Below are 16,474 nucleotides of genomic sequence, written 5' to 3'. Positions count from 1 at the left end.
TCTCACTCCTAAAACAAATGGATTAGTAATGACGTCCAAGTGTCATGTACACAACTCCCATTAAGCATCAAGTACCATCACTATTGTCATGTAAATCTGATTAAGACTAATTATTTCCGGTTGGATAGACAGAGCCAGAGCAAAATGATCATTAATATACATCTACTGTAAAACTGATTTAATAGTGTTAAAAATGCGCCAATATTGCATCCTTAGTTTCAGTATCTTCTATTTGTGCAGTAAAGTGTAACATTTTTATGATCCCTTGATGGAAAAGGCTTTAAAAGATGTATTTGTTTGCAGCCAGTTATATGTACTGTGTCAGTGCCTTGGTGGAGGTCTAAGCTAAAGATAATTTGTTTTTGTTCTATGTAGGTTTCTAGGCCTTTTGTTCTTTAGTCGATTAATCGGTCAGCAGTGACTTAGATGACCAAAATATGTATTAGTTGATTTAGATGGGACAACAGCAGAAACGAGAACTGAGTAAGTTAGCTAAAGATTTAGTGTTTTTTTTGGTATTTATATGTAAAAACGCAGATTAAACTGTTTTTATAAATACGTTTCCTAGTACTTTTCTTCTACATCAATAGCTATTTCTGCATGAACTCCTCCTGCAGGTGTTGTCTCGTGAGTCACTTTAGATCAAATACACAGAAATACGTTAAATAGTTTTGAAAGCTTTTGCCACGCTCCCTTTTTAGTCAACCAGTCGACCTGCAGGACATGTCTTTTCACTATCTACAGCTCTACTTTTATGACGGGCAAAGAGTCAGCCGTTATCCAACTGTTTGCCGAGCCCTCGTGTGTCTCTTCTGTTCGGGTGTGGCGCGTCTCCTCGTCATCACCGCTTTACACTATCGTCAATAGCGTGCGCGCGGTGCTGTCACTGGTTTGAAGTTAAATACTTTTGTGACCTCTGTTTATTTGGCAAACATTGCACCACCAGAACAGCTTCACACCGGGCTGCACGGGATCTCAAATGAATCAGAACTCCAATGTGAATGGTCTGTTGTGAAATCACCAAAGTGCAGTTAATTTGATTTTAGAGAAGAAGCTTTTATCTAAAACATATGAACCCTGTAGTTTCGACCGCTTCAAACATGCTCTGAAACACATTTATTAGTTTATTACTTCATATATCAAGTCTTCTCTCAAACGTTACTGATTCTGGACATTAGAACGTGCTCCTGAAAACACTATTCGCAAATCAAACTATAATCACTATAAACTTTGATGTTCAAGCACCCTTTCCATGGTTATGTTTACAGATGATTCGTGGAGTAAATGTTTTGCCGTGGCATTTGTTCTGAGACGAGATGTAGAGACACGTTACACGCGACAGAGGAACGCTGCGGAGTCATGTTATTATTTCAGCTAATTTGGTGCTCAATCTTGGATGCTAACTCGATAGCTTACACCAGATGTGGCTGCTAACTGTTTGTCAAAGAGGAAGTCTGTGGCCCGCGGGAGCAGTGTCCTCTCCTCCTCCTCTCTACTCCACCCTTTCCTTCACTCCTCGCTTTCTTTCCCTCTCCTCCCTCCTCCGTCTTTACTCTGTTCGTTCTGTCCCTCTCTCTATATCCTCTCTCGCTCTCTTTGTCCTTAACTGCTCTTTCTGTCCCTCTTTCTCCCTCTTTCTTTATCTTTCTTCGCTCTCTGTCTCTCTATCCCTTCATTCTCCATTTTCTCCTCTGTCCTCCCTCTCTTTACCTCCTTCCCCATCTCTTTCCCTCCACTTTTTTTCTTTCTCCTCTCTCCCCTCCCGCTCTCCTTTAACCTTGCCTCTCTTTCCTTTCTCTCCTCTCTCTCTCCTTCAACCTCAGCTCTCTCTCCTCTCTCCTCCCTCTCTCCTTTAACCTCACCTCTCTCCTCTCTCCCCTCCCCCTCTCCTTTAACCTCGCCTCTCTCCCCTCTCTCTCCTTCAACCTCACCTCTATCTCCTCTCTCTCCTCCCTCTCTCCTTCAACCTCACCTCTCTCCTCCCTCTCTCCTTCAACCTCACCTCTCTCTCCTCTCCCGCCTCCCTCTCTCTTTCAAACTCTCCTCTCTGCCCTCCCTCTCTCCTTCACCCCCATCTCTTTCTCCTCCTTCTGTCCCTCAGTCTCCCTCCCTGTCTCTCCTCTGTCTCTTCTCTTCTCCCTCACTTTATCCCCCCTTTCTCTCTTTACATCTCTCTTTTTGTCCTCCATCCCTCTCTGTACCTCTCCTCCTCTCTCCTCTTCTTCCTCCCGTCACTCCCTCTCTCTCATCCTTGCTTTCTCTCTACTTGATCCCTGTCTCTGCCTCTCTTCTCCTCCTCTTTCCTCCCCCTCTCCCTCCCTCTCTCCACGCTGCTGTTGGCTCTGTATAAATCTCTCGTTCTGGTCCTCTGGCCTGATGTGACCACAGCTCTGGCTCAGATGTGTTTGACAGGCGTTCCACATTTTAATTCCTGCCTGATTTTAAATGGCCGAGTCTGTTCAGTGATTTCTTGTCGTCGCGGTGAGGGATGCTAATGCTAATGCTACGCTACAGCCTTGTTTCATCGCGTTAGCGGCTCGTAACAGCACAGCGCTTTGGGCTGCTGTCGGTTTCCTCTGCCTGTCCCTTTCTATCTTTCTCTGCCTCTCCACGATTCTTTCTATCTGTTTATCTTCCTTCTCTCTGTCCATTTATCTCGTCTTTTCTCTCATTTTGCTTTAAACCCCCCATTCACTCACTCTTTCCCATCTATCTAAGCTCTCCTATCTCCCCGAACTCTACCTCTCTATTCTATCCCTTGTTGTCTATCTATTTATTAGCCTCCATTTCCACTTAAGTCTCTTCTTCCTCCTCTATTTCTGATTCTTCCTCTCTCTCCTCTTTTTCTCTCCACCTCCATCTTTCTCCTCCTCCTCTCCATCCACAATTCCTCTCACTCCCTCTCTGTCGCTCCTATTCTTTAGCTTCTCTCTCCCGTTCCCCTCTATCTCTTTAACTGTTCCCGCTCCCTATCCATCCATCCATCCATCTATTCACCGCTCTCGTTCTTTTTACCCCCGTCTCTCTCAGTCACACTCTCTCTCTGCCCCTTTCTTCCTATTTATCGATCTAGTCTCTCCTTTCTCCACAATTCCCCTTCCCATGCCCCCTATCTATCCGTCTATCTATCTATTTATCCAACCTATCTATTTGTCGCTTTCTTCCCTCTCAACAGTTCCTCTCTCCTTCTGCTGTCCTTTCCCCACTCTCCTTCTCTTCCCCTTCTCTCTCTCACCCTCCCTGTCTCTTCTGTCCTTTACGTCACCCTCGCTCTCTCTCCCGCGGTCTCTTACCCCTGTCCCTTTTTTCCCCTCTCTCTGTCTCTTACCCTCTCTCCCTCTGTCTCTCCTCCTCTCTCCCTCCTCCCCTCCTCTTCCCTTCCTCCCTCTATCTCTCTCCCTCTCTCCTGACTGCAGTGCACAGGCTCGTCCTTGGAAAATCCTCATGTTTTTTGTGTGTTTAATATTGCAGACCTTGTGTATTTGAATAGTATATTTCTCAATATTGGCGCATCGGCTCAGTCCATAATATTTGTGTAAGGTACAAACATGGGCCTTTTTTCGCACAACTTACTTCTCAAACTATAGCGCTAGAACAAGCTGGTGGTATTTTTTATTTTCACTTTTAAAATTTATTTAAATCAATTTCATTAATCATACAGTCCCGCTTAAGTAGTGTCCTTTTTTATCTCGTTTTGACCCAGTTACTTCAATTCTAGTACAGTTTTAGTCCATACTTGTCCTGGTTTGAGCTTGGTTTAGTCCTAATTTAGTCTTGGTTTGGTCCTGTTTTAGCCCTGGTTCCAGTTAAGTCCCGATTTTAAAGAGTAAACATACCCTTCACTATGTCCATGCATTGGCGGTTCTTGGAAACTCTTGGAAAATATATAATAATATTGACTAATAACGTGGCCAGTGTTTCTGTGTTGGGTAATTATCCAAAGACATGCATAACACTCCCCTCCCTAAAATGCCCATTGGTAAAAAATGCCCTCATTGTTTCCCCTATAACATTAAGTCAACTATTAAATCTATAGAGCATGGCCTTGTTTACAGTCTAATCCAGGCTGTAAATGAGGTATTTGCAGTAAATAGCCTCCAGTTTGTGTTTCCATATTAAACATTTACAATATGCACCTTGATGTTTATGTCCCGTGGTTAAATCTCAAGAGTTTGTTGTTTGTACAATGACATTTTACTGTAGCTTCTCTCCAGATGTTAAACACATAAACACAACAACAAGGATAAGCTCTTCAAGTTTAGTACAGACAAGTTTTACAATGAAAAAGGTAACAGTGTAATACATAGAGAGGAAAATGGCCAAGTAAAGCAGTACTAAACCAGGAATAGTTTGGTACTGCTGCAATTTGGCTGTTGTGTCCTTGGGCAAGACATTTTCCCACTTTGCCTATCTATGAATATGGTGTGTGTCCAAAAAGGGCTATCAATCCAGTGCAGTTTTCTTAATAAATGTATTGTAATGTATTTCATTCTATTGGAAAAGCTCCTGAAGCTGTTGAGACTGTAAAATATAATCTAACATATTATACAAATTAACATATTATTAACTCTTTTCATCCAATCAGGCACATTGTTACTCAGAATTATGGGAAGACAAATGCCTGACACGATCTGAAACACCTGATTCTCTGTCATGGTGCATTTTTAAGATGACAACAGGGCAAACAGCAGAGATTGGACCACTATAAGGAACACCTGCATGACACTATCCCACAGATATGTTTGTGTGTAAAGGCACGTGCAGACAGGACGCTCAGAATCACTTTCATGTGTATGTGGCTGCGCGGCACAAGGGCACACTAGTGTACCGCCAGGAAGAGCAGAAGTTTACCACCTTCTTTCAACTTAGAGGCACTTAAGCTCATCCGGTCATAGAGCCCGAAATGTCCTGAAATGTCCCCAAAGCGGAACAGGGCTTCATTTTACAAAGTGAACAAGACAGAGCTGTTGTGATCTGACTCCAAGAGGATTAGGACTCTTAGACATAATGTTAAACCTACAAAACTTCCCCTCTTCCTTGTCTGTTTGCATGTCCCCACTCTGGGTCTACTCCTCCTCGCTGTCCCCTCTGCTGTCCCCTCTGCTGTCCCCTCTGCTGTCCCCTCTGCTGTCCCCTTTGCTGTCCCCTTTGCTGTCCCCTTTGCTGTCCCCTCTGCTGTCCCCTCTGCTGTCCCCTCTGCTGTCCCCTCTGCTGTCCCCTCTGCTGTCCCCTCTGCTTTTGGTAAGTACTGGTACTGGAAAACATATATTTGTTCAGTTCCTTGGCTTTAAATCAGCCCATACATAGAGCACACTGATGTATCAGCAGCACAGGTGCTCACGCATCACGACTGTTCTCTCCACAAACGAATGGCACAAACAACACCCATGTTTTAACATAGTCCTACATGTGTCCACACACAGCACAGTTTATCACCTTATCTGTAAAACAGAGGAGCAGAACACCATGAAATCACATCAAGTCTCCAGTGCGGGGCCTTTACAGAGTCCCAGAGTCAAAGTGTGTAGTAATAATCTGCAGTGTTCTCATAAAGCTGAAGCCAAACACATAATATGAACCAAACGCCGCCAAAATCCTCCTCCTCCTCAGTCCTGGTAAAAGTGTAATTCTCAAGTAAATGTGGTGAAGTAAAAATCCAGTGTGGAGCGTGCATCCACACATGTATGCATGAAGATGCAGCCAAACGAGTCCACGTAAAGTTGGCCATAATCCTCCTCTGCTCAGGTAACTGTGTAATAAAAGACTAAACAAAAAACACGTGCTCTGCAGCGCTGCCTTTGATCTACAGTGCTGTATGTGTGAGTCCACATGAGGAGCAGCGTGCAGCTCTGGTTTATTTGCACTTTATATCAAGTTATAACTGAACATAGTATAGTCTGTGATTTAAAATATGAATTAACATAGTTATAATGTAATTCAGAGATTAAAAAATATTTCCTCAAACTCAAAATGTTCAGTAACTTCAGTAAGAGTTTGTAATTTTTTGTTTTTGTAGGCAGAGGTCCGGACGAGTTTCGATGAGCTGTACCGCGTCATGTCTCAGAGGGAGGAGTTTCGCTGGATGATGCTGAGGATCAAACGAATGGCCGAGCCCTGGGTCAGCGCCATCCGCTCTCTGGCCCACAAACAGAACCTGACCAAGAGGCGACGCAAGAAGGTGGGTACTACAGGGGCTCAAAGATACATCACAATAATGTACATTTCATTTCACTAAACACAATTAACATATTTAACTAAAAAAACTTGCCTATTTTTCTGTTTTGTTTTTATTTTGGTAAAGCTTATCATTTAACTTCCTGATTGAACAGAGCCAGCAGATGTGACATATGTATAGGTAATTATTAAATGAAGGTTTAAACTGAGAATTTTGGATGGAGTGCTCAGTGGTGACAGATGCAGATTCTGTTGTAGAACTCAGCGCTACTTCCTGTATTTTTGTACTTTTCTTAAGTTCCACTTTTTGTACTTTTCTTATCAATTGTTTATTAGGCAATTAGGTTTAGGTTTATAGGCAATAACACAACGTTGGTTCAGTGTTTGCAATCGACTTCCTGGTTACGCCACTTAAACACCCTGGCATTTGCGTGATATTTGGACCGGACGCCTCGATGAACATGTGTGATATAAACATAGACATAAAGGAGGAGGAGGTTTCAGTTTTACAGTAAACTGTTACTGTTTGTTACTATCAAGTACACAGTCCAAACAAGGCAAGACAACACAAAAAGTTCAATTGTTTTAGTTGTATTGATCCAATGAGGTTATCTTTTACCATATAGAATCAGTATGACGTCCAAATTTGAAACGTAAAATGCCTAAAACCCTAAACCTAACCCCATATTAATTGATGATGATAATAATAATAATAATTACATAAATAAATAAATTCATAACTAATCTAAATAAAATAAATAATCAAAATAATAATCAAAATAAATAAATAAATAATAATCTAAATAAATAAATAAAATGTAATAAATAATAATCTAAATAATTATATAAAATAAATAAATCATAATCTAAATAAATATATAAAATTAATAAATCATATCTAAATAAATAATATTATACTATTTTATAAGTATCAACACTGTATAAAATTACATTAATAAGACAGTAGAAGTCAACATAAATTTTAGAGTTTGGGGTATAGTATAGTATAGTATATATAGGTATAGTATAGTATAATAGGTCCTTGCATGTATTCAATTACAGCTTTTTCCGTAGTATCAAAATAGAGTTTTAAATCTTTAGCATCGTGACAACACTACAGTTTGTGACACGAGCCCCTTAATGTGTAATCTTAACTGCGCCATCAAATCATCTCAAGACGTTTATTATTAGCAACAAAACTTTACATTTCCATATATCGTTTTACTTTATACGGCCTTATACTGAACTCCAGCCAAGGTAATAACGACCATAACCATTAACTACCTTGAGAAAACCCAACACTTAACGTCTTTATAGATATATGATGAAGGGCTTTTGTCACTCTAATCGTATTTGGGCGTCTTCCAAGCGGAGGTAAGGATGCCCCAATGGGACAAACGTGGCATGGATTTCGCGTTATTCCGTGTCTGTAGTACTTTCTCTATATCTGCTGAATAATGAGCGGCTGCTTCGCCCTGCTTGTGAATAATTCAGAACCCGCGACACCACAAGGCAGAGGAAATGAACAGGGCCTTGTATCTATCCATCTCTGTCTAATTTAACCTTTCACTGTCGAACAAGCACAGCATAAGCCTGGATGCATGGTTTTTATTTCCATATCTGATATTTTGTCTATATTCTCAAAAGGATACGTGTCAAGTGCCAGCTATAGAAATCGTTGTCACCTTCAAACAAGCGCTTGCATTTGTTCTGCGCTCTGTGGGACGTTGTGTTCCCATTTCAAATAAATCATAACTCCAGCTCTTTACTGTTTTTGCACCACCTTCGCACATTGTTCCCGTCGGATTTTAGGTATTTGGACAATGTTGCAGCACAATTCAGTACGAGACACAAGTGAGGGTAAAAAATATCTTTTTTCGCCACTTCCGAGCCTGGAGAAATGGCAACAGTTGTATCAGAACAGGCCTGATGGTTGTGTATATCTAAAATAGGAGAAGTCCAAAGGGAAGAAGGTTATTGCTTTGTGTCCTGTAGCATGATTGTTAAATACATTCAAGCGCAATGCAAATGTTGGCAAATCTGTAAAGACTGCTTCTAACAATGTATGCTGCCACTGTGTCCTTGGGCAAAATACTTTCATCTGCATACACTGATTTTTAGTGCCTGTGTTGATAATGTGTGAATGTTATCTTAAAGGCGTTTTTTGTTTTGTTTTTGGTTTTTTTACCTGATTTTTTTTTTTCTTATTTATTATTTATATTTTTTCTTATTTTCTTATTTCTTTTTTCTTATTTTATTATCATCTTATTTTATTTAAAAAAAAAATCTAATTTATTCTATAGTTATCCTTCACTTTACTAATGCAATCCTAACATCCTAGTTATTCACCACGATGTGTTTATAAGTGCTTTTCCGAGTTTTCAAAGGCCAGAGAGTTTGGCCATCACGGTAATGCTAACAACAACTAGCATGCTAACAGCAGACCAGCATTACTTCCTGGTCCTCTAACAATTATATGCATGTTCTGGGCCAAAATAAATGTTACTTTATTATATGAAAAACATGTTGAATATTAATCTTTGCTTTTGCTGCTGCTCTATCTCGACTTTTAACAGTTACGTCTCGGTTTGGACAGAGGCATAACTCTTTCCACAGTGCTTTCTGGCAAAGGAATATAGCTGGAAACTAGCCTCTTAATATGCACTGTTCTTGTTATAAATAAATTAAATAAATGCTTTGAGACTTGAGTGACCAAGGAGGGAAAAGCTCCAAATAAAACTGACCTTTTACAACTTTTTTACCATCCAAAATTGGCCTGTAAAATCGTAACACTAACTAACTACACCTGTGTCTTGCATAATCCTTCCATTTAATAATATTTTTGGACTTTTGTTCTCTCTCATCCATTAGATCCTGGTCCACCTGGGGCTCCTGACCAAAGAGTCGGGCTTTAAGATTGCGGAGAACGCCTTTAGTGGGGGTCCTTTGGGTGAGCTGGTGCAGTGGAGCGACCTCATCACCACCCTGTATCTGCTCGGCCACGACGTGCGCATCTCCGCCTCCATCGCAGAGCTCAAAGAGTGAGTGACTGACCAGATACATCCCTCTCCATCAGCCATGATCCTAAAATCTTTTATGGTGACCTGATTTATGTAGCTGCCCATGTGTATGAGACCAGGACTAAACCAGCACTAAACCAGGGCTAAACCAGGGCTAAACCAGGGCTAAACCAGGGCTAAACCAGGGCTAAACCAGGGCTAAACCAGGGCTAAACCAGGACTAAACCAGGGCTAAACCAGGGCTAAACCAGGGCTAAACCAGGACTAAACCAGGACTAAACCAGGACTAAACCAGGGCTAAACCAGGGCTAAACCAGGGCTAAACCAGGGCTAAACCAGGACTAAACCAGGGCTAAACCAGGGCTAAACCAGGGCTAAACCAGGGCTAAACCAGGACTAAACCAGGACTAAACCAGGACTAAACCAGGGCTAAACCAGGGCTAAACCAGGACTAAACCAGGGCTAAACCAGGGCTAAACCAGGGCTAAACCAGGGCTAAACCAGGGCTAAACCAGGGCTAAACCAGGGCTAAACCAGGGCTAAACCAGGGCTAAACCAGGGCTAAACCAGGGCTAAACCAGGGCTAAACCAGGGCTAAACCAGGGCTAAACCAGGGCTAAACCAGGGCTAAACCAGGGCTAAACCAGGGCTAAACCAGGGCTAAACCAGGGCTAAACCAGGGCGAAACCTTATTTCAAGGTTAATGTACTTTTTATTTTGCACTTGATTGCAATGATCTACCCATCTACAAAGCTTGCTTACTTGGGTTTAATTGTTCATGTTTCATGAGTTCTGAGTCTGAAATATTTTTGTGCAGGATCATGCGTAAGGTGATGGGAAACAAGTCCAGTTGTCCCACTCAAGGAGACAAAATCGTGGAGCTCATCTACATCGACATAGTGGGACTAACACAGTTTAAGAAGACACTCGGTCCGTCCTGGGTCCACTACCAGTAAGTGACCTTCCGTACCTAAAACATGCCTGCACAATAAATCAGGAGGACGGCTCTATCACAAAAGAAAGTCAAGTTCAGTCTGGACCGATGTTTTAACAGATACTTCTTAGTGTAAACAGCTGGATGTGTTAGGTTCAGTGTCATCAGCTCCTCCCCTCAGACAGATATAAAACAATGACTTACAAAACCCTGTCAGAACTGATAAAACCACAGGGATTAGTGATGAAACGTATTCGCTTTTAAAATCTTTTGTTCAGCTAACAGAATTCAATTTACTTTTGCAACTCCTAAAAATATAAATTATGTAGTACGCATTAGTCACAATTAAACTGCACACACACACAGAGCAGTCACAATATTATCCTACAACTATGAATGTCTTATCTTATATGAGATTTAAAGTCTCAAATACCGATCACACACTTCATTAGACTTCAGCATTAAAGGTGCACTATGTAACCTTTCTGGGGCTGAAGCCATTGTGCTGTGTGTCTGTGTACACTGGTGTATGAATGTGCGTGTGAATGGGTGAGTGGTTCCTTGATGTAAAGCCTTTTGAGTGCCTTGAAAGTGGAAAAGCGCTATATAAAAATGCGATTTACCAAAAACTTGGCCACTTAAAATTGATTGACATTCCTATTATTCATAAAATGCACCAATTTGCAGCCAACTGTAATAAAATGTGATTAATAATCTTTCATTCTCCAATACAAATGCGCTCAACAAAAATGCTAATAATGAAAAAGAATGGTGACGTTGTAGTTGAGTTAACCTCTCAGTCCTAGCGTACCTTTATCTGTTGTAATGATGCATTCACTGTCCAGTTGACCTTACGCTGCCCCTTGCTTCTGTTACCGACTACACACTAGGCCTTCCTGGTTTTTGTTTTCATTTTTGTTTCTAAGCAGGAAAGAAAAGGAACAATACGCCTACCCAGTCTACCCAGTCTTCCCGTTCCTTAGACTTGTCACCAGTTTTTCTTTGGAAGACCGTCAGTTGTAGGAAGTTGGGAAGTTGTTTCATTTGTAACATAATGCAATGTCCAGGTGCTATTTTTATGCATTTTCCTTTCTGCCATTGTCAAAGCCAAGGCCAATGCATTTCCCAGGTCATGGTTGAGATCTCAGCTAAATTAGACCTTGTTTGTAGAAAGTTTTCGTTTGGAATTGTTCTTAGCTCTTTCTTTGCAGTGGCTTAGGTCACGGTTCAGACCTGGTTTACTACTTTAGTTCCTGGTTTAAACCTGGTATAGAAGTGGTTTAGACCCTGGTTTGGTCCTGGCTTAGTTCTAGTTTAGGTCTGCCTTAGGTTTTGGTTTTGACCTCTCTAAGAACTTTCTAAAATCTTGTTTCAGACCTGGTTTAGTACTGTCTTAGATTCTGATTTAAACCCAAAAAACAACTGAGTGGTTTAGAGCTGGTTTAGACTCGATTGAGACCTGGTTTAGTACTGATTTAGAGGTGGCTGAAACACTGATTTGGATCCTGGTTTAGACCTAATTAAGAGCTGGTTTAGATCTGGGGTTAGACCTGTTGCAACATCCATAGCCCCAGTATTTTCTGATGGATGCTCGAATTCAAAAATGTAAGAAACTTTCCATTCACTTTTTGATTTTATTTGCAAACGACTGTACTGTACTGTACTGTAACGACTGTATCATGATACTTAAGCATTTTACAGTGGACCCTTGCTTTCCCATTGTTGAATCTAAGCGCTCAGATCCATCTAAACACTTCCACAGCACCTCCTCCAGGACGCCCTCCATCCATTTTCTGGCTGTTATTTCCGCTCCCGGTCCCCCTCTCCCAAAGTCTCTTATTATGTTTGTCTTCAATTGCCTTTGTTGCCTTAAACCACCGAAATCCCCCTATTCCCCGTGCAAAGCCATCCCAATCTTCTCGAGGTTTTATTTTTCACATTGAGAAGAAGCCCCACGGACATATTCCCTTATCCTGTTTCTCATACATCCAACTTTTAGCAAAATGTGTTAGCACCAGTTCTGTTGAAGTCTTGGCTTTAGTCACATTGTGTAAATAGAAAAATAAAACAACCTGAATCTAGGCCTGTCATGACAACACTTTTTGAAGCACTATATAACGATAATATTGAAACTTTATGTCGCTGACACAAGACACTGAACCTAAAATAATAAGTGGTCATTTTAAAATCATATTTGCAGTAGTTTTTGGATACTACAACTATGATTAAATTCTTAAAACCTGATGTCAAAGTCTAACTGCCTGTTAATATCTTTGAAACAAGTGCACGATGTCGCCTTCTCATCTCCATGTAGAGATGTTACCACTTTACCCGCAACGTTCAACAAAATGGCATTAAAAGTTTATCTAGCTCCGTCGCGACAACCCCGCCAGGTGAAGTTACAGGTCACATCTGTGGAAAACCGAGGTGCCTGCCATAAAAACGCTGTACGTCATTGTGTTTTTGCAGAATAAAAACAGTTCAGTGGTAGAATAAATGTCCAATTGATGTGTTTAATTTCATACTGTGTAGCATTCCTGGCAAAGCAATAGCATCCCTACGGAGACAAGCGCGTACCACACCCCCAGCGTAAAAGTTACACAGCGTACCTTTATTTAACAGTATTTGAACACTTAATATTGCATTATTTTTGCGATCGCTTGCAGATAATGACATATAGTATCAGTCTATTATGTTTTTCCGTCTTGTATAATTAGCGTCTATAGCTTTTTGCAGCGTAAACTCTCGCCGCCTTATTTGTATGGGACATGCTCGGCGCTTTGTTTTTCGAGGCTGTTAACTCTCGTCTGAGTTGCCTCATTGTTCCATCGCATTTAATCCTTTCATGCTCAAACATAATTGGGTTGAGGCGCCGCACTTTTATCTGCATTAGCGAAGCACCAGAAATATGTCAGGAGTATTCCACTAGCACAGTTTACAGCGCTAGTACTCACACGGGCTGCAAATGAATCAAGTATGTAGGTTACGTAGTTGTCAAAAGCGTTTAAAATGTGATATTAATTGATACTGAAACGATTGAAAGTAGATAGTCGTTTGAGCAGGTGTCAATAATAAAAATAATAATAACCATCATCCGTTCAACCATATATATTATAAACAGCAAATCTGAAGCTATTCTCACTCAACGTCATTAAAATACAATAACTGCATTTGATTTAAATACAGTTGATTGCTGAAGTTGCTTCTCTATTATAAAAGATGAGAGAACTTCTGTTTTTCATTACCACATATGACATTTCATGGTTCAAGGTGTTTCGCCACAGCCTTTCACCTCTTTTTTGTTGTTTCCTCTTTCTAAATGTGTCAGCTTGCTCACAGTTTCTTCTGAATAAATTAGCGGTACATGTGTTAAACTTAATTATCTCAAAAGACCATTTCGGAGGGACAATATCACTCATAAAATTCATTAGGCAGTAGCAAGTCCAATAAGATTTTTATAGCTACAAATTTGCTGGTGCTATTTCGGGAAACTAGGGAAATCTCCTAATAACGCACTTTCATTCTGCGTGGGCTAAAAATCAGATGCTAAAACTAGTATCAAAACTAGACATTTGTTTGAACAGGAATTGAAACTAAAAACGCCACTTTCACAGGACAGAAATGAACCTTTCCAGAATAGCTTTAGAATGATGTTGAGCTGTGTCAGAACAAGTATAAGACACATCGAGTCTATTCATTGGTATCGAAATTGAGTTTGAAATGTTAGTATCGTCACAACACTAATGGCTAATACACCGCTGCATTTCGTATCTCTCACAATTGATTTAAAATGTAATTAGCTCAAATATAAGGACCGTATTAAAGCCGTTTTTGCATAAACCTGGTTATCAGTTGTGCGTGTGTGATCCCATCTGCTTTGTCTCAATCTCGTACAGAAAGATTCTTCTTCTCTGGAAAGATTCTTACACTTTTCATAACGGTTAACTAATAGGACATCTGGGAATATTTTGGCTGTTCAGTGTAAGATTCAGAGGACTTGAAGGCTAACAGGATATGAAATGCAAATGGATTTTTGTTCCTTGGAAGTTGGTTAAGGTTGAGTTGAAGCATCTCAAATCTCAAAGTGCTGTTTTAATGTGTTTTCCTTTCTACCATTGTCAAACCATCACGGCTCTGGAAATATGTGACCGCCACAGTTTTCCTGGTCCTGGTTTAGATCTGGACTAGACCTGGTTAAGATCTTCGCTTGGAATATCTATAGATGTAATTTAGAGCTGGTTTTCTATTGGTTTAACCTTATTTACGCCTTTTTATTCCAACTGATGCACTTTATCTGGCGTAATACTGTTCATGTGCTGTGTCCAGGTTGATTCACATTGCATTGAGTGGCATTAGCCGTGTTTTGCTAGCGTCCCGTCTGGAGGAGGTACCAGGGCTGAGGAGACGGGGCTCGGGCTGCTGTTTGCGTTTGTGTGAGGAGTTTCCATCTCAGTGCTCTGTCAGGGAAAAGCATGCGGCCTAATGACAGCAGGGCAACATCTGTACCACAGCAGAGGTAGAAGAGAGAGAGAGGGAGAGGAGGGAGGAGAGGTAGAGAGAGGAGGGAGGAGGGAGGAGAGGAGAGGAGAGGGAGAGAGAGGAGGGAGGAGAGGGAAGGGAGAGACAGAGAGAGAGAAGGAGAGGGAGAAGAGGAGAGGTAGAAGAGAGAGGGAGAGGTAGAGAGGGGAGGGAGGAGAGAGAGACAGAGAGAGGGGAGGGAGGAGAGGCAGAGAGAGAGATAGAGAGAAGTAGAGGTAGAAGAGAGTGGGAGAAGGGGAGAGGTAGAAGAGAGTGGGAGAAGAGGAGAGGTAGAAGAGAGGGAAAGGAGGAGAGGTAGAGAGGGGAGGGAGGAGAGGCAGAGAGGGGGAGGAGAAGAGGGGAGGGAGGAAAGGTAGAGAGGGGGGGAGAGACAGAGGGAGAAGAGGAGAGATAGAAGAGAGAGAGGGAGAGGTAGAGAGGGGAGGGAGGAGAGAGAGACAGAGAGAGCTTAGAGGGAGAGGAAGAGCGGGGAGGAAGCAGAGAGAAAGAGGGGAGGGAGGAGAGAGAAGGGAGGTGGGGCTTGCATTTATTCAATTACATGTGTTGTAATTGCTCAAAATTACCTTTAAAAACATGTATTCTTACTCTGATCTGGGTCACCTCTCAACAGATCTGACCTGTAACTTGGCCTGTTGGCTCCACTTCTCTATCTCCAGGCGATTAGTGTAATGCATGGAATGTGTGGAACATTCGGTCACAGAGACGAGCAAGCTGCAGACTCTCCACCAGAAAAGTTGCGCAGTGCAACTTTAACTTCTAAGAATAGAACGTCCTGCTGAAGAGTCATTAAAACAGATTTGATATAACAAGAAGAGATTTATTTTATTACTTTGGCAACTATAGTTTTTATATGTATGGTTGCTACAGTAAACGTGTCACATTGCAATCTTTTTTTAGACCAGATGCCCTTCCAACCACAGAGGACAATGTAGATGTTTACCAGTATGTGTGCTTTAGACTTGATTACTTTAATGTCACTCCAGTAAATGGCACTGAATTACCATGCAACATTGTCCAGGTGCAATGTGATACAAAAACTGTAGGCCATATGCAAACATTTACCAGAACCAGTAAGGAGCTGCAAATCAAGTTCTGGGAATCAGGCAATGGTGTGCGGTCAGTTGTGTGAGGTCAGGGTAATTCTGGCAAACAGTGCTTGTCTAATCAAATCTAAAATCACTGCATGTCAAAAATGTAATAGTTTTGAAATATATCCAAATAATCTCAATTTCCCTTCACTTCAGCCTGTTGGAAGCATGTTTGAAGTCATGATGTCCATCAGTACACCCTACTGGCCACTGAGCACACTGCAGTTACCATGCTTCGCCTGTGTCGTTCACATGTGTTGTTCTGTTGTTGTTCGGCCATGTCGTGCCTTACTCTGCCACAGCTTTTACAACCGGAGAGGCCAGCAGGTTGTTTTAGAGGCTTACACATGTGTACAGCCGGCTCAAACCGTGCTGAAGAAACCCCATAGAGTAATCTGGAGGAATCAAATATGTGAGCAGATTTCCAGTAAGTTCACATGTGCAGCAGGAGACGACAACTGCAGCGCCAACTTTCCACACAAGGGACTAAAATAGCAATTAGCAACAAGTCAGTATTGTAGCGTCACGTTTGTAATGATTAGATGCTGGTTAGAAATACAGACAGGGCTAGTTTGTGTGAAATGGAGGATTCGGACTGAGCGGAGGAGTGGCTGGGGTGGACCAGTGTCCCTGTCTGACCAGTGCCCCTGTCTGACCAGTCCAAGATATAGAAATATGAATAAATGATGTAGGCCTGGGCTTCTCTAGTTTGACCCCAA

The 16,474-nt window shown here is 41.5% G+C and overlaps 1 protein-coding gene across 1 annotated transcript in view; it reads left to right on the top strand.

Moving 5' to 3' along the window:
- Positions 1 to 16,474, top strand: part of mgat5 (alpha-1,6-mannosylglycoprotein 6-beta-N-acetylglucosaminyltransferase) — a 90,947-nt gene that overhangs the window by 38,253 nt on the left and 36,220 nt on the right. Inside the window, exons 7-9 of the mRNA XM_033977695.2 lie at positions 6,017 to 6,178; positions 9,046 to 9,215; positions 10,012 to 10,146. Coding sequence (XP_033833586.1) covers positions 6,017 to 6,178; positions 9,046 to 9,215; positions 10,012 to 10,146 — 467 coding nt within the window. The remainder of the gene's footprint in view (positions 1 to 6,016; positions 6,179 to 9,045; positions 9,216 to 10,011; positions 10,147 to 16,474) is intronic.

The sequence above is a fragment of the Periophthalmus magnuspinnatus genome, chromosome 2 (genome assembly GCF_009829125.3).
Source record: "Periophthalmus magnuspinnatus isolate fPerMag1 chromosome 2, fPerMag1.2.pri, whole genome shotgun sequence".
In the NCBI taxonomy this organism is placed as follows: Eukaryota; Metazoa; Chordata; class Actinopteri; order Gobiiformes; family Gobiidae; genus Periophthalmus; species Periophthalmus magnuspinnatus.
Note: the sequence above shows the minus strand (reverse complement) of the source record. Positions and strands in the feature narration are given on the sequence as shown.